The sequence below is a fragment of the Mesocricetus auratus genome, unplaced genomic scaffold, assembly GCF_017639785.1.
Source record: "Mesocricetus auratus isolate SY011 unplaced genomic scaffold, BCM_Maur_2.0 Super-Scaffold_100008, whole genome shotgun sequence".
NCBI lineage: Eukaryota > Metazoa > Chordata > Mammalia > Rodentia > Cricetidae > Mesocricetus > Mesocricetus auratus.
The window spans coordinates 48,189,784-48,217,745 of NW_024429192.1; the positions used below are offsets into that span (position 1 = coordinate 48,189,784).

Below are 27,962 nucleotides of genomic sequence, written 5' to 3' on the forward strand. Positions count from 1 at the left end.
ATATGCAGCTAGACTGTGTCTGCCACCTTGGGGAGAGGAGTCAGTTTTCAGTCTGGGTTCTTCCTAGTCCTGCTTCATGTCTGTAAGTAGTAAAATCTCATCTGTCACCTCAAAGCACAGTCATCAACAGGCCCAGGGGAACCTTACTTGTAACAAAAACGTGAGCTTTTTCTAAGTTAGACTGCACCCAATGGTTAGGGAATTTGGGGAGGTGAGGCATAGGCTGTGGCTGTGTTAATAGAACTTTTGTGGAAATGTTCTACCTGCTGTCCAATGTGATGGCCATTAGCCACAGGAAGAAATGGAGATCTAGGGATCTGACAAATGTGACAAAGGAAATCCAGTGGAATTTAACTGGCTAGAACTCCTAATTCATGTTGTTGCCATGTTTCTGGGCATTGATGGTTTTGTGGATCTTTTGACAGCGTTACCACCAGGAAGAAACATGTTACCACCAGGAAGAAACATGAATGTTTTCCTTCCATTCTGTCCTTCCTCTAACCAAGACAAACCATGAGGTCAAAAGCAGGCTGCACAGTTACTTATTTTTAGCTCTTTTCATGGTGATCTCAAGTTGTCAAGCAGGGGTTCACAGCAACAGGACAGGGTGCAGGCTGTCAAGAAGTTGTCAATGTGCATCATAGGATCCATTCTGGGGTGACAGTGATTTAATTTCGTGTAAACTGTGGAAGACCTTTCTCAGAGACTGCAACTACAATAGGTTTCACAGCAATTGAAAGAGAAGTGACTCTAGTGTGGTGTGAAGTAGAAACTGGTCTGATTGGTCCCAATATCAGCGACTGCAGTGAAGCTGCCTGGTGGGCAGTTATTCAATCTCTCAGTGCCTCACTACAAATATCTCGTTTGTAAATTAATAACAGTAACATTTGCTTCAAAAGACCTTAAAAGAATGAGGTCTAGCAGTTGTTGCTAAGCTAATAATAGAGGGCTAAGTTAGTGCTGTTACTGAGTTATGCCCCCTGAGCATAAGTCATGGTGTCCCAGGGTTTCCCAGTAGAGGAACAGAACTTGTTGGGAGGAAACCAAGGAGTCTGCAATTACGAATGTCTTCAAAAATTGGGATTTGACAAATGATGAGTTGCTGATACAGTTTTGGGGTCCATGGGTTTCTTGTGAGCTTTTTACAAATTTTGTGTTTTTAGTGAAATAACCCTTTTAAAAAGTCAAACATACTGTAGATGCTGATGATCTTAGAGTAGGCACTGCCATTGTTTTTCCCTGTTTATAATTACATTGATTCCAAGGGACAAAAGCTTCCGTCATAAATGATTCATTTGCTGCAGGTGAATAGAACAATGAAGATTCTGCAATAGTGGATGTACAGCAAATGCAGAGAAGATTGTCTTCTCTTTACACACTTCCCTGAGGCTGTGGACAGGTCATAAACAGCAGCAGCGAACTTCACTGTGGGCCAGGACACAGCTTTACAAAAGCAATGTCCAACACACTAGCATCGTTGTTATTGCAAAAATCATTCCTTTTATAGTTTTCTCTGTGTTTAATGTGTAACCTTGGCTTTGAATCTGTAAGGTAAACAGGCTTATTGGAAGTTATGTCTTGAGAAAATTTGGAAATTCTCATAGCAAAAAATGTATGTATATATGAGTTTATTAAAAAAGCATAGTAAAAGTATTCCAACTTTCTGCTATGAATGGGGACTTGTGAGATTTTTTCTTTTAAAGGAATAAACCCATTATCATTCAAGTTTCAGAATTGCTGGCGTGTATGAACATGAAGGAAAAAAAATAAGCTCGAGTGTTTAACTGCTCTTATTGGAGAGTCTTTGTCACACTCCATTGCTGGAATAACTGGGAGGGTGGATGAGTGTACATACTACTAATGCTATATAGATAGTGTGCATGCTGTTCACAGTGTGACAGGGCCACATACAAACCACACCACTGTGTGGCGACCAAATATGGCACAGGCTCTGCCAGTGGATGCAGAGTGCAAACCCTGAGTGAAGCTGACGGCCATTATGATGCTGACAGTCAGTGCTCCCAGATATCAGACAGGCACAAATCATACTTCATCTTTTTAAATTTATGTTTTAAAAAGATTCATTTGTTCATTTAATTCATGTGTGTATGCACTCTTGTATGAGTTTATGTGTGCCATATGTATGTGGGAACCTGTGGAGGACATAAGAGAACACTGGATCCCCTAGAACTAGGGTGACAGGTAGCTATGAGTCACCACGTGGGTGCCGGGGACTAAACCTGAGTCCTCTGCAAGGGCAATGAGCACTACTGAGGCTTCTCGGCATCTCAGTATCATTCTTGAACTTTCTAGAAAATTAGTTTAACTTAAGACGAGTTACAGAGTTTCAAGACACCAATGTTAAATGTCATTGTGACACCTTGGTAATTTACCAATGACTTTCCAGGGCGCAGGTCTCTTTGATTGTATTAGGGTTGTGTGGGGGCATGTTGTGCTCCTTACAGGAGTGGAAATGGCTACCCACAGTGCCCCTCCAGCTCAAAGTTTCATGTCTTTGCGGGTCCCACAGACTTGACTTGGACCCTTCCTTGACCTCCCTCATCCGCCATCATTTGTTAGTTCGCTGACTTGTACAGCGCTGAGAAGACAGCTTGAACTGCAGAGCATTGCTTCTGATTTTTATAGAACACCTATTTCTAGTTGTTAGATTTGAAGACCTACCAGGGCTAAAATAATTTCTCGTAGTTCATCCATACTCTACACAATATTGAATAAAATACAGACACTTACTAAAGGCTCAATCAGTTAAATTTGGGTAACCTCACCAGGCACAAGTAAGGCCTACATTTTCCTTATCACAGTACTCTTTTGTGTGAGAATGCCAACGTTAGGAAAGTATGTTCAGATGGAGAAACCTACAAGAAAGATCTGTGGTGCCCACAGAAGTCCCTTAGCAGTCTGCAAAGTCATCAAAGGGCATTTTCAACTATGAACTTTTGCTTTGCTTTTTTGCTAAATCTCAGAAGTCCAGGTATTACGACTTGGTTCTGAGATAGATTCACAGGCTACAGGATCATAAGAAATGGTTGTTTCCACAGGAAATGGCACTAGGTACTAGGTACTGATTTTCAGATGGGGAGGACACAGTGAGAGCTCATTTGTTAAGCAGTAAACAACCCACGTCATTGCTTCTGAGGCTGAGGCACAGAACAATGCCCATATAGGTCTCCACTACAGATGTCTACTATGAATCTCCACCATGTAGATCTCCACTATGGGTCTCCACTACAGATGTCTACTATGAATCTCTACCATGTAGATCTCCACTATGGGTCTCCACTACAGATGTCTACTATGAATCTTCACCATGTAGATCTCCACTATGGGTCTCTACTACAGATGTCTACTATGAATCTTCACCATGTAGATCTCCACTATGGGTCTCCACTACAGATGTCTACTATGAATCTCTACCATGTAGATCTCCACTATGGGTCTCCACTACAGATGTCTACTATGAATCTTCACCATGTAGATCTCCACTATTGGTCTCCACTACAGATGTCTACTATGAATCTTCACCATGTAGATCTCCACTATGGATCTCCACTATATAGAGATCTTACACTATAGATCTCCAAGTGATTTTCCCATTTTGGGTGTCAAGAGGACTGGTGTGTTGTTCTGACCTTCTAAGTATGGATCTCAATTTAGACAATCTCAGACTCAATGAAGGACGATGGACAGCTGCCTGAAGCAGACACACCACCAAGAAGACACAAGGAGACCAACAGAAGAATTTTTAAATTTTTTTTGTTTTTTTTAATTATTCCTTCATATTCAAACTTCACAAACAGTGTGAACTTGTACAATACCTCGGAAAGTGAAACTTACAAAAAAAGTGCTGGTAACATTTAAAAAAAAACAACAAAAACCCCAAAAAACAAACATCATTCTTAGCAACATCAATTACTCTTCCACACAAAACAGAAACCTTGTAAAATTTATTTTCGTATTTTTAAGGCGTAATACTTCTGTATAAAGTATATGCAAGAGATAAAACTTCACAGTATTCCAAAATGTCACAATAATAATAATATAATAGTATAATGAAGCGCTACAGTTAATTTTTCTTTTTTTTGAATTTTTTTCCTGTTTAAATAACAAATACAAGTCACAGGTAAATATACGTGAGAAAAATACGAGGCTAATATTAAATGGCAGGTAAGGATACTGTCACTGTAAGAAAAACTGGCAGGGTGTGTGTATTTAGTCTATATTTTAAAGCACTTGATAGAAAAGGCGTATGCAAGGTTCTTCAAAACAATTTTCTGTTTGTTTGTTTAATAACTGACAACAAGAGTATAATGAGAGAAAAAAAAGGAACAAACTCCCTCTCAAAACTATTGACCTGCTCATCCCAGACCATGCCCCTGTGGGAGGGTGTGTGTGTGCTGATGTGTGCCTGGGTCTCTACAGCGCAGACTGAGACGGCAGTGTTCCACACCCACCTGTGAGGACAGCCATTCACGCAGTCCCTCTTAGGACATTATTCTGTTGATTTAATGGTCTCTCTTTTCTTGCCTCTCACTCTTTCCAAACTCTTCCCCAGTGCCTAGTTCTTCAGTCTGAAAAGTTGCCCTCCATTCAACATTCTCTGGGAAATGGAAAACTGCATACAGTTTGTGACACCCACAGAGACATCTGAAATATCACTTGGACAAATGAGCTATGTGTATATGTGTTTGTTAGGTCTGAATACACAGTGTGTGTGTGCACATGTGTGTATACACAGTAGCAACTGCAAAAAAGGGACCATATTCCTTCCCACCCTAATATACACTGTGATAAGGAACATTTTTCCGTGCAGGGACAGGGTTTCTTCGAGTCTTATCACAACTCTGTGGCAGGAGAATCAGGAAATGAGTTCACCTTTCAGCAGTCACTACAGTAAACTTCATTGAGAACACACATGCCCAGATGTCTGGTCTGTGCACGTGTGTGTGTGTGTGTGTGTGTGTGTGTGTGTGTGTGTGTGTTAACAGCTAGCTATTGAGCTAACAGATAACAGATAGACAGCAGATAGCAAAACACGTCAATAAGGTGCTCAAAGGAGAAAGTGGCACCCACTCGTCACATGGATGGCCACGCTAAGGTGCTTCAAAAGAGTTTTAAAGTTTTTATTTCAAATGTTGAGAGAGTTCTGGTTTGCACATGGTGGTTCTGAGCCAGGCCAAGGGTTTTGAGATTTCTGACATCTTCCTACTGAAAAGGGCTTTCACTGTAGTTGTTTTGTTCACTTGGATGTAGTCACTTGAGTCTAAAACATTTTTAATAGCCAAAACTTAAAATCATCATGATTAAAAGAAATAACTGTGAAATGGAATAGAACATTACTGCATTCCCATTGGATCAAGATGGGTTCGCCCAGTTTTCCTCTATCGCTAACACTGTTCCTTTTTTTCTTTGTTACAATCCATTCTTTATGAACATACAGAAATGACCAAAGTCACTGCAAGTGGCTGTTTTTATTTTTTGTGATCTGTTGCAAGAGTCCAACCTTGTTTCCTCTGCTGCTGTTTGTGTACTAATGAGCATCTGATTGGCTATGTGTATGTGTGTATGAACACACACAGACCTATACATGTATAATATATACACCATATATGTGTGGACATATATAGGAAGTGTGTATACATTTATACATAATAGAGTGTATATTGTTTCAACTGGAGATAAGCTGAACTGGGTTCAGACATTAGCACATGTTTATCTTTCCCCTGCTCCTTCTGTGTGTTTTAAACAGTCTGGAGCTTGTATTAATTTTTAAAGTGCATTTTCAATGCAGAATAACTGTAATCCACTGATTCCTTGGATAAAATTTTGTTGTTGTTGTTGTTGAGAAAAATCTGATGGTTTTCAGCCCCAGGCAAGAGAAACCTGGGTTCGGTCATGCCAAGGGCTGACGTGGCAGTGCCAGGCTTGTGCCTGAGTGATTACTGGGCATTCTGGACTCCGGGCACCTCAGCAGCAGCAGCAGCACCGTTATGAGAAGGCAGAGATAGGAAATGAAGAAGGAAGGGAAGTTCAGAGGAGAAAGTGTATTTGTGTGTGTGTGTGTGTGTGTGTGTGTGTGTGTGTGTGTGTGTGTGTGTGTGTGTGACTGTGATGGGCTTGTGCAGTCCCTGTGTAGTTTCAGCTAAGAGATGCCATCTAGTTCCTTCCCCACTGACTGACTCCAATGTTCTATGTCCTCCACATGCTCAAAGATGACCTAGAGGTCCTCATTTGTGAGGCCAACATCAGCGTTTGTTCTGTGGGTGTGTGAGTGCCAGCATCGAGTAGGAATAAGGCACCAGGGAAATCAAATGTTTTATGAAAAAAAAAAGCAAAATCCCACTTCAGAGAGCCTCTTGCCTTGTTCCATTAGAATATTGCATGTGATACCATTCACTTGTGTGCGTAAGAATGTGTCAAACACATTTTCTGAAAGGAACTCGAGGCCCTTCAGCACCAGAGATCTTTAGGAATGCACCCTCTGTCTCTATCTCCCCTCCACCACCCCATCCCACCCCACCCCCACAAGAAAAAGCACCAATTTAGGAGAGCAAGGCAACTTGCCTCACTCGCCTCATTTTGATAAATAATAAAAAAGTCTATGAAATAGAGATTTCCGAAACCGCTCTAAAATCAAGTGGGTTAGGTTGTCAGATATCTGACTACTTGGATGCTCTAAGTGTGCACAGTGCAATGTGAAAGGTTTGAGATGTTTGTGTTTAGTGTTTAGTGGGGAATTTGCTTCAAAGATTCTTTTCTAAATGATGCTTAAAATCTTCCAGAAAAACTGAACCTCCCCTCTTCTCCTGAAAACAAAAGAAAACAAAACCCAACACATTGTAAAAAGGAAGAGGTTCATTTAGCTATAAAAGGAAAAAATGAAGGCACATGACTTCAATTCAGTCCCATGATCCTCAAAAGAAATAGATTTTTTTTTTGCTTGTGTGTCTGTGTGTTTGGGAGTGTGCACGTGCACGTGTTTTTGCACATAGGAAGTATGAAGCCCATTGGATAGTTACCAAGGGAAGCTAGAAGAGAAAACGAGAGATTTTGAGACAGAAGAAAGGAGGAAAGGGACGCCTCTCTTCAGCTTTTTGTCACTGACAATCTCAAGAGTTTGCTGCTTTAGGGTCCAGAAAAGAATGTATTAGTCTTGGTCTGGAAAGTGCCCCAGTTATAAATATCTCCAGTTAATCATGTTACAGCTTTTGATGGTTCCCTTTTCCCTTCCCTCCAGCCAAATGATTTTTTTAAAAAATATCACAGTTTTTAAAAATTATTTTTTCAATGTTGAAAAAATATGGAAAAGCTATCGAACAGCCTCAGGGCACACTGCCTCTCCATCTTCACAGTGAGCAGATGGACGGACAATCCAGAGTCAAAGAGGAGGTGGGCAGCAAGAGCCCTGTGCTGAGTGGTCCCTTGCTTTACCTCCTGAGGGCTGGGGCCTTCACAGCAACCCCAGCCATTTTTTCTATTTGGATCCCATCCCCTCCCATCAATGGAACATGGGCTGCTGGGAAAGGCAGAGCCATGGTAACTGGAGGGTCTTAGAAGCAGAAGATGAAGGTGACAGCGGTAACCCCTCCAGGCACTGTTGGCTGGGTGTGCTCTTGGCATCCTCGCCTCTGGATGGAGAAGCTCAGCTGCCCTGGGGAGGCTGAAGTCCCACTCACACTTCACTTCGGGAAACCTCACCACCTTCATGCCTCTCACTGCAGAGCTGGTCCCAGGTTCCCAAGAAGGCAATGATCCAAGATGGAGAGGCAGGGCCAACTGGCTGTGTTATACAAAAAAGGGGCTAAGGACAGTGGGATTTCAGAAACAAATTTAACTTTGGTTTTCCGACTTTTTCAGACCATAAAAATTAAAGCAGGGCTTCGGAGGCCTCTGTCATCTGAGAGCTGTTATGTTTTCCTCATTTGGCAAGGCTAAGGCGGGGGGAAGAGAAAAGGGCTTTCCCATAATCGGTTGAAGACACAGGGTGGTAAAATGCTTCCACACTTAAACTCACAGTCCAGTGTTTTTGACATTTCATAAATAGCTTTTTCTCTAAAAAAAGAATAAAACAAGAACAATCCCTTTACTTACTCATCTGAAACAAAATAAACAGCAGTGGGTACAAACTTCTTCTTGTAACAATTACAAAAAAACAACAATATAATCCCAACTTTTAACACGCATCTTGAATCAGTTATTATTTTTTAACCTCAAAACTGCAGCATATCCTTAAGGGCAAACTTTTCGATTAGTTTTTTTCTTTTTTTCTTTTTTTAAATAATGTCTTCACCAAAAAAACAGTCTTGTACCAATAAAATGCATTCAAAAATAGAAAATATCACACAACAAAAATATGTATCCTTCCTTTCCAAAAAAGATTCTTCACAAAAAAATGTAGAAAAAATTCCAACAATTTTTTCCCTCTCCTAAACATTAACTTTCAGTCTAGGGCACAATTATTTATTGATTTAAATGTCTGTTTTTGCATAAGATATGGAAGATGCAAAACTTTACTGTATTAAGATTGTGAAGTTACATCCACTCCCACCCCATTATAAAACAGAACAAAACCAGAAAAAAAACCAGCAAATATTTGAGCAAATAATGAGCCCGTAGGCTAAGAGAAGTAACCTGTGTCGGAGTTCTCACTGTACACCGGTGTGAGGCAGCTGGTCTTGTAGTGGGTGATGCAGGAGAAAGGAGCAGGCTGGATTGAAGTGCTTTGTAACACACATTAATTTCAGTGACTTGCAGTCTTCCATGTGGGTGACTGTCACCGGTAAGTCTCAGAGAACCGTGTGAATCAGCATGAGGACCGTCAGAGCACTGACACGTGTGCGTGTGTGCACTGGATACAGACATTTCTGCAAAGCCTTCTCAAGCAGTGTGTGTGTGTGTGTGTGTGTGTGTGTGTGTGTGTGTGTGTGTAGCTGAGACAAATAATGAAAAGTAACCCAGAGCTCCTGTGCTATAAGGGAGGGGATTACTCCCTCCTTAATCTCTTCCACATTCAATTTATTTGGTTTTTATTGGAATAACGACAAGATCTCTCCTCAGAAAGAAATGGCCTGTCTTCTCCACACACTTTAAACTCAGGTTCCTCTTATAGTTTTCTGTACTGTAGCTTACACTGTATGTTTTTCTTACTTGACAGTATTTATCTCTCATGTGAGACATAGCTTATACATATATTTTATATGGACAGATTATTTTCCATAGCTTTTGCTTGTGTCTTTACTTATTTGTTTGCTGGTTTTTTTCTTTGGGGTTTTGTTTTGTTTCTGATTTTTAAACAGTGAAATGTGTCCAATTTTATTTCCAGTGCATTAAACAAAATTTAAATTAAAAGAAGAAATAAAACTTTCTCCCTCATTCTTCTAAAGGAAATGAGTGATAAAAGTACAATAAAATCAGGCATTACCAAAAAAAGAGCATCATGTGCAACCTCAATTACATCAAATAAAACAGACAAACAAGATTTGTAGAACATAAGCATGAAGAAGCCAAGATAATATAATCCCAACTATGGTGTGACTGGCAAGCACTGGTTAAAAATAGGTAAGGCTACTCTTAGATTTCAAACAACACAGTTAACCACTGCTCTTCATCTTTTCTCTTCATCCTTACTCACTAGATTCTTTATATGTTTTAAATGAACAAATTTGTTTTTATATTTTTGGTCTACAGTAGAATTACATATTAACAATATAATAAAAAGATATTTAAGTAACAGATTGGTACTGCATCCATGTGGGGAAATAGAAAAAGAGCACTCAACTAGACATAGCAAATGGACTCTATCTTTATAAAAATAACAATAAATGTAATAGAAATTATATTTGGGGTAACATTAAGTTGGAAACAAGTAGAAAATTCTATTTTGGATAATACAGAGTTCTGACAAGCTATACCCTAGAATTGCAGCCTCCAAATCTTTCCTGTGATTCTACCTTTCCACTCTCACTCAAGATTCAAATGGAAACAGAAACAAAATGAAAAGTAAAGTTGACAGATGTTTGAGCCAGCCAAAACTTCCAAGTTATCAGAACTGATCATCAAGATCAGGTAGATACCACTTGGGAAGCTATCCAACCATAAGGGAGTTGCTAATAGTATTTTCTTGGTTTTAATTTGGAAGAGTTACCATCCTACTGATAAAGAGACAGACCAAAGAATCAAATAGCTCTTCTGGTGACATAGCTGAGATGAAGTATCATTCTGGTGGAGAGGACATGGCAATAGGTGGGAGAGAGGAGAGAGAAGAAACAGGTGAACTTTGGGCACTACCTTCATCTGATGCTAAAACACAGTGGCTTCATTTTGTTTCTAAAAATCCTTTTGGATGAGCTACAGAACATAATGTGTTTTGGATAAATATGTGTCAGCTCATCTATTGGCATGAAATCCAGACTCACTGGCTTCCATAAGAGCTGAATGCTATCCCTATCACTCACTGTTGTAACCTTGATGAGGCAGAGAAGGCAAGCAAAATTGTAAGGGCAGAGGCTCTTAACTAGCTAGCCCTAGCCAATGGTTGATAACTTATTGGGGGGGGGGGGGAGACAGAGACAAAGAATTGCTAAGAGTTGGATTTGGTAATAAGAAATGTGTAGTTTCCTTTAAGAGGAAGGAAGGAGGGAGGGAGGGAGGAATGGAGGGAGAGAAGATGTAGTAGTGAAGGGGAGATATGTTAAAAGAACACATTACTTTGGGTTTCTTTTAACTTAAGAGTTGTCATTTTTTTTTCTCTCATTCTTTCATTAAAGGAGAGCTTAGAATCTAGTGCAAACATCTTCAAATCACAGCATTCCAGGGGCAATATCCTATCCCTTCATTCCTCCGACCTCCTCAGAAGATGGGGGCAATGGTCCAGATAAGCGTAACTGAATACATCACTTGCTACAACAAGAAAGGCACTATCTGCTTCCACGGATTTCCCTTCCCATGAACATCTCAACCACCTCAGCAGTCACAGCAAGACTCCCCACACTGGAACATCTCAGTACTGGAGTCCTCTGGCCTGCTGTCTACTTTCCCCGTGCCACTGTCATTGGCCCAGGGCACACAGAGCCCCACTTTGCCATCTCATATTGCTCAATGACTCTCTCTCATCAATAATCTTTGTTTGGTTCTAAATGATTTAACTCACTTTCTTCCATGGAAGTTTCTTTCTCTCCACAAGCCTCCAGGTTACAACTGTATTTCACACTGTTTATAGTGTCAAGTACTGTGTATTTTTTTAACCTTTTGACTAACTCCCAAGTCATAGAGACTGTTAGTAGCACTTCTACTCTCACGATCTGTAGATACCACTGTGAACATGAGAAGGGTGTCCTCTGTCAACCACTGGAAGCATCCCTGTTATGGTACTTTTGCCTAGGAGAGAGGAGCCTGGGATCTGGAGAAGAAAATCTTTGGTGACAGAACAGGAGCGAAATCCAAGTTTCAAGAAAAATGTGTCCCCCAAAGCTTGAAGAAAGGTGCCCAAGAATTTTAAAAAGTCAATTATTTCTTCTCATAGCTTTGGTTGGCTGTCCTCTTAGCGCTTTCCAAGTATGCATTCTAAGTATCTGTTAAGATCTCTTATTTATCATTTCTATTTGAATACAGACAATGCCTTTGCATGCCTAAGGGGCTGCTTAAGTTAGTTCTGAATGGGGTTTAACTAGCAAGGTTGGCACTTTCGTATAATAAGAATCAACTTTGACTTGGAAAGGTAGACTGGGACCAATGATAGGGAAGGAGGAGAAAGTGACTCAACGGGAGTTTTCCAAACTGTTGCCCTCACATGGGACAGTGTTCAAAGAAACTCAACATTAGCTCAACACGGGTGGTGAATCTTAGTGAACAAGAGTTTTCAAAATCTGTCATCTGAGATTCTGGAGGGGTCCCTCAGAACCCTTACACATGTTTCATTCCCCACACAGTCTATTGCTTTTCCTGTGGTACAAGATTCTCTTGTTAATAGTTACTAAAGAGCTGCCAAACTCTGGTTGCTTCTGGGATTTAAGAAGGCAATAATAATAAACCGAAAAGTTGGGGGGGGGGTACAACGGCTTTCAACTTTTAGGCACTATCAAGTTCTCTGCTTAAGGACAGTCTAGGATGGAGCAGCTCGCAGATTCTGATGACACCTCGGACCCTTCCTCCAGTTTTCTAGTTGGCCTTCCACCTCACTGGCTGGCAGTGTTTATTGCACTGTTCCCTTACTGTCTGTCACCTTACAGTGTCACCACATGTATGGCCTTCCTCTTTGGTTACCCAGATCTAGGTCTCCTCAAGGATCGAAAGGATATCAGAACATGACACCAAGACTCTCAGGCACACTGAGGTGTACTGTGTAATCTTGTGAGCCAAGGCTTTGCGTCAGCCCAGTCAAATTTCTTACTCTTGTGGCTCTTATTGTAAGCTTATTTGGAAACAAAATTGGATAAATTTGTTTTGAAATATCTTCAATTTGTTCTCACCCTCCACTTCCATACAATAAGAAAACAGATCTTGTCAGCAAAGCAGTTTCTAGACTTGATCAAGAGTCGGCGAAAAATCTAGATTCTCACTGACTCTGCAAAGACCACCGTGGAAAAGATCTCCGTCTTTGTGAGGTTCTGAGTCTCCCAGATCGCCTATTTTTTTCCCTTCCCTAACACAGTCTCCTGGCATGAGTAAAAGCATCATCTCAGTAGTGCAACGCAGTGCAGTCATGCTTAGTGCAAAAAAAAAAAAAAAAAAAAAAAAAAAGAGAAAGAAAGAAAAGAAAAAAAAATCCCACAAACCAAAAAAACCTACTAAAAATGACTACACCCTCAAAGCTCAACCGTAAACAGCTCTTACTGAAGGTTACCAGTGCTATGAAAGTGGGAAACACAGCCCTTGCCTGACAATTGTGTGACTCATCTCTTTTGTGGCTCCTGTGTGTTTCAGCTCAAAGCAGAGAAAAAGCCAGCTTGTACCTCTGTATTATTCTGTAAGACATTAAGCCAGTAGGGAGAAAAGAAAGGCGTAGAGCTGAGTTGCAATCAAGGGATTAGTCAGAGGAGGAAAATGGCTACTCAATGCAAAGGTCAGTAGTGCTTTTCCTTAATGGTTTTCTCATGTCAGGTGACTGGAACTATGGGAGATGAGTACAGAAAGAAAAGTGAGAGCCTTTCTGTTTCCCAAAACTCAGTCCTAAATCTAACAGTCCAGGGCTCTATTTGAGTAGCAGAATCAGCTAGTCTTCAAGGTCTACAAGCAGCAGCCACCTTACATAACATCAATAGGCCCGTCTTCTGCATTGTTCGTTTTTTTGGCCTGGCTACACAAATACAGACATACATCCACACACACAGAAATTTGCAAGGCCTCTCTCAAAATGATGAATTTTAAATTGGTACAAATAACTCAACGACACTTATACAAAAAGTAGAACTATTAAATACAAAGTGAATTATTATTCTTAAATGCAGATTCTGTATTGTAACTTTCCTTGTATTATGCAGTTAAAAAAAGAAAACATTTGCAGTGGGATTTCTTGTGGAGCTTCTGTTTTACTGAAAGTTGACAAGGAGTCAGTTTGGGACGCAGCATGTGAGTCTGGAGAAGCACTTGGTATGTGATAATCCTTAAGAATCTATCTCCAGTATATCTGAACCCTCCCTCTGCACATGTCAATCTGCCTGACTGCTCCCAGCCACACATACATGCTGGCATTTTAGAAGAATCAACGTGTAGTGTCAGATTGAAAGAAACAAGGACATTTGGCATTGTGGGGGTTTTGAAAACAAAGTAAGTGAAGACTTTCTCTGCCATGGGTTTCTTACCCTTGCTTGCTGTGAGGGATGTGGACTACTAAGAGACTCACTGTTCATCTGACAACCACGATTCTTTAGCAATGGTGCAAAGTGGATTGTTATTAGATATGCCTAAGCAAATTATCCTCAATGTATTCTTTGATAGTCTCCTCTAAACACCTGAAGTCTAACTCAATGGGAGTAAGGATGAACACTAACTGCTCAAGCATCCTTGGGTATATTCTCCTTTGATTCTATTGCAGATTCCAAGCCAAGATTTGTCCCATGAAGAGCCAAGAGGAGAACAGCTACCTTTGTTTTGAAAGATCCCCTAGCTGTGAGCTACAGCACTAGGCTACTGCAAAACCTATCGAAGCACTAGTTCATTTTTGGTTATCTGAGTGCACACATCACATGTGCCCTGGACAGCAGATTAGGAGCAGAGCAGTGAAGGGTTTCTATACACTCTTTAGATAGTCTTGATAGCATGAAGAGAAGTCATGAATCACAAGAGTATAGTTATAGTAATTCTCAGAATAATCAAAAAGAGAGAGGGGAAGGAATGACAGGACGGGGTGAGATCATTCTTTGGTAACCCTGCGAACAGGTTTTAAGAATGTAGAATTGTATCAGTTTAGTTTCATTGATTTACTCTGCTCTCTCCCCTGCTTTCCTTCTGTTCCCAAGTTAGAGCCAAGAATTTAAATTATAGCATAAAAGCCAGGTTATAAAAAGGTTGTCAAGATATTTGTAAGTTAAGCTGAACTACAGAGTATTCATCAGATGAAGTACTATGGCCCCCTCCCCCCTTTTAAGTGTTTTTCTCTTTTGTGATGATGGGCATGGACAGGAGAAGCATTGGCAGTGTGGAGGAGATGCCCTGCTTCCATCCATCTCAGTGCCAGGCAGGGTTAGGATTGAAGTGAGAGTGGATGTTTCCATATTTCAGACCTTATTTAAGCTTAAAACGACAGGACTAAAATCCCTACCATTGTGAAAATGGACAGATCAGATGATATTTTATTAATTCTCACTCTTTTTTCTTTCTGGAAATTCTGTACTAGATACTATTTAAAAAACCCAATAAAAGAAAATACATTTATCCCCAGTTTTGCTCCCAAAAGAATGTGAGGAGGCAATGATGGTCTGCAGTACAAGAAGAATGACCTTCAGCAGTCAGTTCTGGTCTTTGGCCCAGACCTATTCGTTTAAGTAAAGAGAGTTTCTTCTTCAAGGAATTTTTGTTAACTATTCCATCCCTAAAGTGCAGAAAGAATCTCTCTCCTCAAAGATCTATGTGACAGCAGAAAAGGAACACATGACTTTCATGAGAAAGGACTTCTTGTAGGAAGAGTGAAGGCTTTCCTAAGGGACAAAAGACCACTGGGGGGGTGGGCAGCAGTCACCTGATGTGCAGGGACAGCATCAAATTAGGGAATCAAAACATTTCCCTAGCTGAATAAGAAAGACATAAAGGAAAACAAATCAACAAACAAACTACTAAAATACACATTCCTCCAGTTTCAAATTTCTATGAAGTTAAAATTATGATTAAATCAAGGTTTACAGATAGCAGACAACTGTTTTAATGTGTAAAAGTATTGTCCCTTTGCTTTACCATGTTTCACTTTCTTTGAAGGAATTGCATCCATGCACACTTGTCCTAACGTCCAGTGCAGAAAAGAAACTTGTTTGCTACCAGCTTCAATTCCAGAACATTTTCTAATCTACATTCACAAAACTAAAACTACTTAAGTGTAAAATGAGATGCAGGTTTTCTGAAATGTGTTGGGAGAGGTATGCAGGCTTTAAAAAAACATTGGGTAAAAGAAGAAAAAAATCATTTGTTAATCTCTCAAATATAAGCCCTAGTGTTTCTGACCATTATTTTGCTGCATTAGTTATTGTTGGGGCTGTTGGTGATCTTGACAGGTGCCAGCTTGTAAAAACAGGAGGCTCCTGAGCAGTAAGAATTCACACCCTGGAGCCTCTAGAATATTAAATAGGATTTAGACATTCATCTGTGGCGATCTTAAGAGGTTGTAGTGAGAAATCCTGGGCCTTAGCATTGGATCTCTTGGAGAGCCTAAAGGAACTAAGGCAAGAAGGCAGCCTGGATTAACTGGACCGAATGAGATCTTTCCAATCCAGACCTCTCCCACTCCACCCTGCACTTGAGATGACCGAATCTTCTATGCCTTCAGACGGCAATGCCAGAGGACAAGGGTTCTTTAGATACAGAGTACTTCCAAGAGAGATGGCAGGAGCCCCAAATGGGAAAAGGAAGAGATGAAGGTAAGACTAGGTTGAAGGACATGCCAAGCAAAGGTCACAGTCTTCAGAACTGTAAACATTAGCCTTTAGACATGGTGACTTCCTGAGAGATGCCTGCCTCAGGAAGGCTTCTGAACTTGCCATTTCTCTCATGCAAAGTGATGCTACACACTGTTTTAAGACAAAAGCTGGATCAAGCCTCAAGCCAAATGACAGTTTTCATATTAAGTGTGGATTTTGAGTGTCAAGGTAGAGCAAGAAGTTGAGTGTCTGTGCATTGCAAACTGTCACACACTCCATCTTGATATGAGCAGAGAGACAATGTGGTATCACAGCAAGTGAGGGTGATGTACTAAAGGGTCACTGTGAAATGATAATACAAGTATCCTCAAAGGGCTACACCCACAATGGCTTCAGTCTTCTTCGTGGAGTCCAGAAAGCTTCAATTTGAATGAGCTCTAAAATGATGGCCAAATAACATCCTGTATTTATAAATTGAGTCCTGCACATCTAATCTAATACAGGACCCAGTCAGCCTTATTCTTGTTTTTTTGTTTTGTTTTTAACATATGCCATGTCAAGGTAACTTTTGTTTATCAAACAGGAATTTGATAAACTTATAGATCTTTTATTCCTTAATAAATTACCCCTCAAAGTTTTAGACCAACCAATATTTGGCTTTTCACAAATGTAATACAAGAAGAAATTCTCTCAAACTTTTCTTACATCAAAATTTTCTTACATTGCATTTGAATGGAAGTGGCTTTTGGCATGAATAGCTACCAAAGGCTTTTTTAATTGTTACCCACTTCTTCAGATTCTTGTAAATCTAGTATCTGGCAATCATGTCATTGGCTAAGTATTAGCACAAGCAGAAATAATCAATATGGGAGCTTTTTTTCCTCCCTCAGAAATGGTCTACTCATATCAAGAATCTGAAAACTGTGGTATTAAAAAAACAGAAAATACTTATCTTTGGTTTAATGTAAAGGTGAGAGGAATTAATGATCTCAACTAGTACAGTTGACATTTAAAACTGTGACTCAGGTCCTCCTACTCTCAAAAGATACTGACAACCTTTAAAATCTGAAGCTGAAATGAAGACATTCTTCATTCTGCCTACGAGTCTCAAGTTTATGAACTTGTTTAAAGAAAGATGCTAAGAAGAGTGGGAGAAGAAAGACATGAACGGCTGGGGGGTGGTCATAATGTAATATTTGGGGGGAAGCATGGAAGAGATGATTGGGTAGCTCAAAGTTATCTTTAGAAAGAAACAATAAGAAACCTGGAGAATTTGGCAAGGAAAGGAAACCAAAACTAATGGAGCTGGGACAATTGACCTCATACCTGATCACTGAAGGCACACCCTCACTACCATGATTTCCAGCTGCCATGTCTTCCACTGAAAATAAATAGTTTCCTACTAGACTCTAGTTTAGTGTCGTCGAAGGAGACTGAAGGAAAGATCCTGAATGAGTGCCAGGCTTCACAAGTGGAAGATGCTAAGGAGAGTCTGGGAGAGCTGGGGGCAGACACTGAATCGGCACAGCAGAATGTGATGAGACTCAATAATTGATGATGAAGACTGAAGGCCAAAGTGGTCTATTCACACTGAGAAGCCTACATACTGGTCCACCACGCGGAGGTTCTACACTTCATTTTGCCATGAATACAGAGTGTGAAGGAGGAAATGGCATTCAGTTGACCTGATTCTGATGTTCAGACGTTTGGTGGAATGGATGGGGGCAGCTGAAGAAAGTTTTTACTTGAAAAGATGACCTGAAAGTGCTCTTTTAGAAATCAGGCTATCTGATTTCTGAATGCCCTGTTGGTAGCCTGGCTAGAGAAGACAGCAAGTAGAAGTGCTGAGGGCCAGGTAACCAAGAACCATCAAGGTGTGGGGTCTACAGGCTGGAAACTGTCATGTATGTTTTTGAGTTCTGTTAATAAAAAGTTTCTAGAAATGTGGTTTTAGTTTAAAAATAAATCTCCTGGGAAAATGAATAGCATATTTCCAAGATGCCTCCAGGGAATTGCTGAAGACTAATGAAAATAATGGTAGGCATAACAAAAAGAGAGAGCGGATGGCGAGGAACCAATACTGAAAACCAATAGTTGCAGATACCGTCAGGAGAGTGAGGCATTTCCTTGTCTTTGCCTCTCACCAAAACAGCCCTTTGAAATGCAGCTTATGATAGTTGGTCAGATCATGTGACAGACAGGAATCTCCTTGGTCTTTTTAAATCAAATGTAGATAATGGTGGTGCTAAAGGGGGAGATCACAGATATGTTCAAGGGCGCTTCCTTTGTTCTGCAGATGTTGACACGGTTGGCTAAACAAGAACACATGGAATATGAACTTCTTTGTATAAGCCACAGCAAACTAATTTTTAAAAGTTTAAACAGTTTTCACTTTCCTACATGTGCTAAGTCTGAGCTTTAAAAAAAATTATAAAATCTTCTAAAGACAATACTGAAGCTGATAATATAGAAAGCAAACTAGAATCTTCTAAAGACAACACTGAAGCTGGTAATATAGAAAGCAAACTAGAGTCATAACGAGAATTAAATGAGCCATATTAACTGCATCAGGTGGTGATGGGTGATATATATGAAGAAATGATATCTCAATAAACTCATGATCATTGGCAGATTCAAAGTTAAAATGAATACAATGGACTATATTTCAATATAGAGTTGTTATATATAATGCATATGTTCTAGGTTTCAGAAACACTGCAATGTAGTGTATTGTACTTAAGTAAGCATATCTAAACAGTAACCATAGTCTTCCACAGAGTCACTAGTACTGTTAATTAAAACAATAAAAACAAAAACAAGAACTGAACTTTTTTCCAGTAAAAAGAAATACTGTGGTTATGGTCACAGACTTCTTTTGGATACAGAAAGACAACACACATTTGGAAAAATAATAACCAACAAAAAAAAATAGTTGCAATGGTAAGTAGCCTTACAGCATGGGGGAAGGGAAAATGCCACTAAAACATAAGAGGAAAGAAAGGTCCTCTGAATTCTGTAAAGCAGAAACAATCTGCATGTTACCAAAAAAGGGGGGAGACGAAACCACCTAGTAAAAGAAGGGCATGGGAGTGAGAAAACTAGATCCAACTGTTTCCAGGTCATCAAGTCATCAGGAGTTACCTATGAGAGCCAAGTCCAGTCATTCAATATAGTATATTAAAGTAGCATTCTGCTTTCATGTCTGACATAGTCATGAGCCACTGACTCTTACAGATTCCCCTCGAGATACCCCTCTGATACTCTATTGGTTTGCTGGACATGGTAAACAGCCCATCCTGGAAAGACTCATGAAGGCCACAGCTTGTGAATGATAGAGAAGTCCTGCAGATGTAGGCAGCATCATGGAGTTTCAGTTTGGGAGCAGGACTCCCATGGAGTTCCTGTGTGTGAGTGTGTGCACATGCTACAACCTGGAACTTCATGCCTGGGGCTAGGTTTTATCTATGATCTGCAGACCATGTTCCTTCTCTGAAGCTTCCAAGGTTCCCGAGAGGACAGGAATGGCCTTTGAGCTCAGGCTTAGCCCTGGGATGCCTGAGTGCTACCTGACTAGGTGGTGTCTCTCCTCTGGGAGTCCTGTGAGGTGCCCTGGATGGCTCCCTCTGGTCTGCCTGGTTGAGTATGTGTACTCCACCCTCTTCTGGAGGGAAACAGCCTGTCCCAGTGGGTTTGCTGTGGAGCCAACAAGCTGCCTTTGTTTCTCCCAACTCTGAAATGCTACAAAAAGCAACAGAGTGGGCAGGTGACTGCTTCCTGGGAAGAGAGCCATGAGTTTGAGCACAATGGTAGAAGAGGCAACTGCACCAGGAACTCTGCCTGTGTGTGTTTCATTTGAGAGACGCACACACACTCAGACAGCATAAATACACAAACATACGAATGTGTGTAGCCTTGTGCACACACACACTTGCACGCACACACACATTCACCAGTAAATCCACAGAAGTGTAGCATTTGTTCAAGTTTCTCCTCAAAAGGCTATACACAAACTACTGACAGTTGGGCTACTTCCCCATGCTCTAAAGCCTCATCACAGATACTGATGCACCCAAACAAGGTAACAGAACAGAAAGCAGATGTATGCACAGTGCCAGGCCCTGGACTCTAGCTGGAAATTTCCAAGTCTACGCTGTTGTCAGTGGAGAATATAAATGAAGTGTCATGGTATGAGCACCTCACACCACGTATGCACATGTATAAGGTGCACTCATCTACAGATATTCTGGCCAGCAGCTGTGACAAACTGGATGGGTTAAGCCACTTTTTTTTTTCTTATAAGCATCTGTGTGCAAAAGACTGATGCTTCAGGCTACAACAACTGCTGTAACAGCAGTAGAAACAGATGTCTGGGGTGGGGGATAATTCTTTTCTCTCTGCTGCAGGAGTATCAGAATTTCATGGAAGTACTCTGAACCAAGAAACCTCTCAATTCGCAAGAGATCCAAGGGGAGACTATTTCCGGGCATTGCCGAGACTGGGACTTCATGACTCGGCTCACTTTTGTCTGTGATCTGCAGGTGATGCCTCTGCACTAAAGAATTGAAAGTTTTGATTCTGCATTCAAACAAAGACACACAAGAGAAGCCAAATGCACTCCATAACTGAGGTGGAACAAAGTGCAGACTGTAGAGATACCGATTATATAAAAAAAGAAAGCTGTATGTTGGGATCGTTCTCCCAGTTAAGGAGACATTTAAGAGTCATCCAGGCACCTGTGATTGTGTTTAACGGGACTTGCTACTTAGCAACATGCTTATTTTACATTCAGCCTCGACCTACCAATGAAATAGAGTAGACAGGAAATAGCTGCTTCCTGAAAGCAGCCAGTTCCCCTACAAGTTTGGTGCCTCCCCAGGAAGTCACTGTTTCCATAGTCCTCAGTCATGAATAGAGCTTATTTTTTTGTGTGTGTGATTATGGAATCATTAAAAAGCAAATGTCCCTATCTCCACAGCCTTTTCATTTCTGTATTTTTTTTTTGTCTGCTTTCCTCCAGGGTTTCTAATTTAAGGCAATAATTCTACAACCTAATGCTTTCTTGTGAAAATTCCTTAGCTGATGTTACTTCAGTATTTAGTCTGTGGAGCAACAGGTGGGGTCTAAAGAAACCATGAGAGAAGGGCAGCTGTCAGTCAGCCATGGTTAAGACACTAGTTTTAGTCCTGGGCCTTTCTAGTCCTCCTTCAGTGGGGAGGAGACACTCGGTTCTAAAAAGGAATTTGTGGCCTTCATCTTTGCCTCTTCACCTTAGAGAGAATGGGAAGTCCCACAGCCACTCCTGGGACCTAGTAATGCACATCACTTACTGCTGTGGGTTCAGTGGTCAAGCAGAACAGCATCTTAAGAAACTTAGAGACCTCCTTGGGGGATTTGGCTTGGGATGATCATCGTGCTAGAAGTGATGTTTCGTGTTAGTAACTTGCACATGTGCAGTTTTACAGGAACACAGCCTGCCTCTTGTGGAGGTTTAGGACGTATTAGAAATGGTAACTCCACACACAAAGCCCTTGGGAATACTTAAGGATTTTCGTGTATGGGCTGAAGCTCTTCTGGGGCAGCATGAGTACAGGGCAGAGCCTGCTTCTGGAAGTTTTCCCCATTCCACCTATTTCCTGGGCACCTGAGAGAACAGTCCCTTTTCCTTAGACAATCACAGAATGAAGGAGGAGGTTGTCAGTTATGCCCAGCCCCAGAAAGCCAGCAGCTGGGTCAGCTCAAGCACTCTGTCCCCTCCCAGCAGACTGGGAGTCTGGAGCTGAGAGGCCCTTGGGTAGCTTTGCTATTTTTTTCTTTTCTATCCAATTGGGGAGTCTATTGAAATTCTAGTGTCCCCTTTCTTTTGTTTGTCACCAACTCACATGGTTCTGTCTTTAGTGTCCTATTTTTCTTTTCTGTCTTTTTAATTTTTTTCTTTTTTTTCTCCTCAGGGGACAAAATTGGCCGTTTAAATAAAGTTCTTTTCTAGTGAGTAAAGAGGTTTCTCTGAGCCAGAAATCACTCAAAAGAAAGTCTGCGGACCCTGCCCATGGAAAAGGCTGGAAGTTTCCCTAAGTACCTCTTGCCAAACTTCCTAGCTTTGTGATTGGATGTTTTCTGGTTTGGTATTGTTGGGTACTGAATACATTGTGCAATTCTTTTGTTCTCTTCCCCAGAGCTTCCATTACCCTGAACTTCAACTCATTACTAAGTTAAAGAACTCTTTTTGGAGGGTTTCTTTTAAGAGTCAAGTCGCAGCAGAAAAGGCACCCACCCTCTGTTCTCTTCCCCTACAGGACATCTCCTGTCTGCTCCTGGCCTGCGCCTCTTTGTTCCCTTGCTGCAGCTGCCACACTGAAGAGCCAGTCTGATGTGATCTTCGGTAGAACCATGTACTCCCCATGAGCAGCCCTAATGAATCAAGCAACTCCTTCTGCAACGTCGGGGGAAGGCTCAGAATGGGCATGTCTGCTATTCGTCCTGGCCAGATGGATGTCACTTTTGTCATTCCTCAGGACAAAGGTGTTGGGAGTCATTTTAGAGGATTGCAATGGAAAAGCAACAAGGAACTTCGCTGTGTTTTCCTGGGCACCAGGGGTGTTTTATGGAGGCACCACTTCCTTTTTAACTTCTATGCTGAAAGAAAACACTGCTTTGGGGGCTTGAGCAGGGCCATGCTGGCGTGTGAGATGGAAGCACATGTAGATCACGACAGGAAGACTGACGCGGAAACAAGCATGCCCAGAGGAAACCTTTTCTTGCTCTTTAGTCTCAGACACGGACTCTCCCTGTTCATGGGTTGGACATGGTTTTCTTGATCTTACATGATATGATAGAAAATGAAGCTCTCTGACTTGTAGAGAAAGAGGCAAACCCAAGTCTTTCTAAGGCCAAGCGCTACTGTGATCTAGATAGGGAGACAGGAACGGTCCACCTGAGGCATGAGCCTTGGCAAACAGAACTGGGCTGGGGGAGCCTGCAACATGGCTGTGAGGAGTGCAGTCTACAAAAATGAGAAGGCTCTGATATGGACTTTCATTTTAGATTACGGGGGCTTGTTTCTCCGTTGTTTTTAATTTTAGAACTGACCATCCATTAGTTATAATTATTGTCTTTTGGGGGGTTTATTTTACAGGAAGGGGTTCTTTTTGTACAAATGTTGGTACTTAATACAGGAAAAACTACCCACATGCTGAGACACTATCAATGTTTTTAGTGCTAGGGAATTTAACTTTCATAATTTCTATGTGTTGAGACAAACATTCCTCACTTTTTTTCTGTTTTGTATTCAACAAATTCCATTTAAAAATCATAGATTGTTTAAAAAATTATACTAGTGTTCTTTTGCATACCAGCTCTTATTCTCTGAGTTTCTCTTAAGGTCTTCTGCCTAGAACATCTACTCCTATCTCTTTGTGTGCTTGTGTGTATGTTTTCCTGAATACAAAAAAAAAAAAAAACCCTTTTCTTTTCTAGTTTTAAAAGCACTGACAGCATCCATCATCAAAACTGTAGGACTGGAAGTCAAAAGGTGAGAAGACTCTCCCTCACCCCTCTCTTACTGTGATTGTGAGACAGCGATTGTGCGTGGGCAATCAAGCACCTGTATCTTTTGGAATAGGTGCAGACAGCTTTATCTTCAAAACTGTGGGTCAGTCTGAAAGCAGCCCTTATAGGCTAGAAAATAGCTTAGCCATGAAGAAGCATCCTTGCTTGAGGGCTCCACTGCCGATATGGTGGTCTCCCAGTTCTAGAGAACAATGTCAAATGTTTTAGGTTGTGAGATATTTGGGAGAAAAATAAATACAATTGAATGAGCTAGACAGTAGGACCTTACCAAAATTCTTTAGGGACCTCCCTACCCTTTTTAAAAGGAGGCACTCCCTTTAATAAGAAAAGGGTATGTACCAGCGTTTCCAGTCACCTGCTCTTTTCCTCAGTACTCTACAACAGATGTTGGAGTTTTAACCCAGTTGCTTAGCTTCTGACAATGGCAAATGTGCGTTAAGGCAAATGGGTCTCTTTCAGATTTAAGAAGTAGATGGGGAAGTGTAGCCCAACAGCACTCAAGGTAAGTTTTCCCAAAAACAATATGAATTCTGCTACTTTGCTAAAGTTTGAATAGAGGCATTTTTTAAATATACCCCTGACAACAGTAAAAGTAACTAAAACCAGGTTTTGACCTCCTTTCATTTGTTTTATATGATGAGTGATTTCATGTCTTTTTTTTCCCACCAGATTAAGGAAAACTATCACAATGTCAAATCTTTGTTTTCCTAATGGGCTAAACAACACATTTTTGAAATTATCAAAATGATTCTTCTATGATGTAGTTACTTAATGCTCCCTCTGTTGGTGGTAAGGAAACATGAAGTCACTACTGACCCTTTCAGTAGCAAAACCAGCAGGCCATGGGGGGGGGGACCTGCCACATTTTTGAAGCTCATTTTTAAAACAGATCACACACATTCTTGGTTGTCCTCTTAGAAATCACGATGCATGGTACTCAGTAGTCAGCTAACCATCCAAATGCACATTACAACTTCTAGCAAAATATCCACTGAATGAAGCACCATAAGATCGACTCAAACTCCACAAACACTCCAGTTGCACAAACTACTAAACATCACAAAGAACGTATGGAAAAGATCCAAGTTAACCAATTGTCTAAAATATATGAATAAAACCAATTACAGAGTTGCTTGCCTTGGAAAAATTTCCCTCGTTTGCTGCATTTTTTTTGTAAATAAAATGCTAACAGGAAAATTAGGAGGAAAATTAAATTAAAATGTAGAGCAATTTAGAAACGAAAATATCCTCTCTTTTCTTTTTAAAAATGTAGTTTGGTGTTCCTTCATTATTGGAATATTTACTTCTCTTTTTAAGTATGCTAAAATATGCCCAGTCATGAAATTACTTTCCCAGTATTAGCTAGGTTTAAAAAGTCCTACTTTTGAGCTGGAATCCGTTCAGGACACTATATATAATTGGAAAATCTTAGGATTTCTTGATCAAGACCAAGGAGAGAGATCTCAACTAGAAAGAGTGGCATCTGGGATAGTGCCCACGACCCAGAGCCTTTTGAAAGCTGGCTGCCAGCATAGGGAAGTTGGGTTACTAATCAACTCAAGAGGGACCATCCTATTGGCCCTCTTAGCCATGGTGGGAAGAATCCAAAGGTGATGTTTAGAGGAAGAAAGAAGTTTTGGCATCAATGCATTGTGGTTTGTAACAGGCTTCTCAGAGTGACGTTCACACAGTGGAGGATAGAGTTTTGTGGAGTCTTCCGCCTGGCTGACCATAAAAGAAACAAAACCCTTTGTCAAGATCTCTAGACTACTAGTGTTTCGTCAAAGAGAAAAAGCAAGGTCAATGGAAATTCTAGAATCCTAAGAGCTCAGTGAAATTTTGGGGAAGAAATCTGCTAAAGGGTCATGTCCCTCCCATGAAAAAGGACAGAATTCTAGATGGATTGATGGAAAAATATTCAGGGGAGCAACTTAAGCTTGCTAGAAGTCAAAGATCTACACAGCAAAACAGAGCAGCAGCTGAAATTACAGCAGGGTGGGTGGGCCTCTGCGGCCCTCAGCAACCCAGGCAATACTTAAAATAATAAAAAACTAAGAAAAAAATATGAAGAAAATATCCTTCCTCTCTTTCAAATATAACTTTAGTTGCCTTTTATTCTTTCTATCTGGAAGCAGTATCGCTAACCTTAACAGTCTTGACTTACCAAAATATATATATATATATATATGTGTGTGCGTGTGTGTGTGTGTGTGTGTGTGTGTGCGCGTGTGTGCGTGAGTCAAAGTAAATGAGAAGGGATTGGTGGCAGTGTATGCAAAACCAAAAGGAGAAAAAATTACTTTTGACAATCTTACTTTTTGGTTTTTTTTTTACACAAATACTGTTGTAAATATATTTAAAAAATCAGCATTCTATCTGGTAAACATCACTTTTACCCCTCTATAAAATTTTGAATTAAAAAAGCCTCAAGAACTTTTATCGCCCCCCCTCCATTTCTCTTTCTTTTTCTCTTCCACAAGAATATATCCTGACACTTTTTTTTGCAAAGGTTGTTGGAAATAATCCTTCTCTTGTACCTAGAAGCATAAGTGTGAAATCTGTTATCGTTTTCTCTGCATTCCTGCCTTTCATGAAAGTCCCTCCTGATTGCGCTGAGGCTGAGGCTCAGCGAAGACACTGAATAAATACGATAGCCACTGTTGCTTGTTGCTTGTCCAAGTCTTCTGGCTTCTGCTGAAAGGGTGGGGGATGTGAACGAGTTGGGCCAGGGTGTGTGGACCGGGCAGAATTGGGGGAGAAGCCTGCTGCCACTTTCTCCCCACACCACTGGGCTCCCTGCCCCTCCCGTCCCACAGCCCTTTAATAACGTGGCAGGTGGAAACAGCAGGGCCTTTCCTCTCGGTTTTCAACCAGAAGTGATATTCCACAGTTTTAACTGGTTACTGTGAAGTCCAAGTGGCCAGAATTGTGGAACGTCCACTGAAACACTGTGAGCGGTGTACTTAGAGACAGCCTTTTACATCTCCTTATAGATGTTGTAGTGCTCTTCACGAGTGGAAAACAACTTTTTCTTTTTTTTTTAAACTTTTTAACTTTTTTAAAAGATTTTTTTTGTTTTGTTTTTGTTTTTTTGTGTGTGTGGTTTTTTGCTTTTTTTGTTTTTGTTTTGTTTTTTTGTTTTGTTTTGTTTTTTGTAAAGAAGGGTTGTATTTAGAGGCCAGTAGCTAGAGATCCAACCAGTGGACCTCTTGAAGCACTACCAGGCCTTAAGGCCACCATCCAAGGGAGACTGGGAAAACTATCATTCACCCGAGCCTCCGGAAATGTAATGTACCAGCAGGCAAAATACAGTTCTTCATGTAGTACAAAATGAAACGGAACAAAAACAAAAACAGAAAGTAAAAATGAAACCAAAACATTTCTTAAATTCTAGTGCCATAGCTTTTTGTTTGTTTGTTTGTTTATTCTTTTGTTGTTGTTTTGTTTGGTTCATAAGAAAGAGAGAAAGGTACTACTTATCCGTCAGACACATGCATCCTCATGTGGTCGTTGAACTGCTCGATTTGGTCAAACTTTGCTGGGCAGACGGAGCAGACGTAAGTGGTCCCCTCAGTGCAGGCCACCACGCCTGGTGGGCCCGCGCGGGCACCTGGGGGTGTGCCTGCTGGAGGGGTCCCGTTGCTGGCACTGTGCAGGGCCACATGTCGCTCCAGCAGGGTCTTGTGGGAGAACTTCTTTTTGCAGATGTAGCACTCATAGGATTTCTCCCCACGGTGCAGGCGCATGTGCACATTGAGGGAGCTCTTCTGGGTGAAGCGCTTGTTGCAGATGCTGCACTGGTAGGCTCTCACTCCTGTGTGTGTCACCATGTGCTTGATAAGGTAATCCTTCAAGGAGAAGGAGCGCCAACAGATGCTGCACTGGTGCGGCTTCTCACCTGTTGACGTGGGAGAGACAGCAAGCAGAAGAGAACAGGACACAGCCAAAGGGGGAGAATGAGACAGAAGAACAAGACAACAAAAGAGAAAAACAAAAGATTTAAAAAATAAAATTTGACGGTTTCAGGAATCATCATCCTTGGTTGGAAAGATCTAGGTCTTCCTGGCCTTTCTTGTTCAGAGGAAGGAATCTTGCTCTAAGGATACCAGGAAAGTCTAGTCTTTTCCATTTCCCCATGACCAAAAGTGGCTCTCTTGGAAATTAACAGCATATTACTACCCAACTGTTTTTAAAAAAGGCTAAGAGAGTCATTCTTGGTACCATTATTAAAGACTTACATATTTCCAGTTAATATTAGCAAACAAATATAGGAATTAAGAGAATATCTTTGGAGGCAGGGCTATTGGTCACAGA

The 27,962-nt window shown here is 40.9% G+C and overlaps 1 protein-coding gene across 11 annotated transcripts in view; it reads right to left on the reverse strand.

Moving 5' to 3' along the window:
• Positions 1-3,757: 3,757 nt before the first annotated feature.
• The window catches only part of Zbtb20 (zinc finger and BTB domain containing 20), a 730,935-nt gene continuing 706,730 nt past the window's right edge, over positions 3,758-27,962 (reverse strand). For all 11 annotated transcript variants that reach the window (XM_040750810.1, XM_040750809.1, XM_040750808.1 and 8 more), the window contains one exon: positions 3,758-27,546. In XM_040750810.1, the coding sequence (XP_040606744.1) occupies positions 27,125-27,546 (422 nt within the window). In that variant the 3' untranslated portion in view covers positions 3,758-27,124. The remainder of the gene's footprint in view (positions 27,547-27,962) is intronic.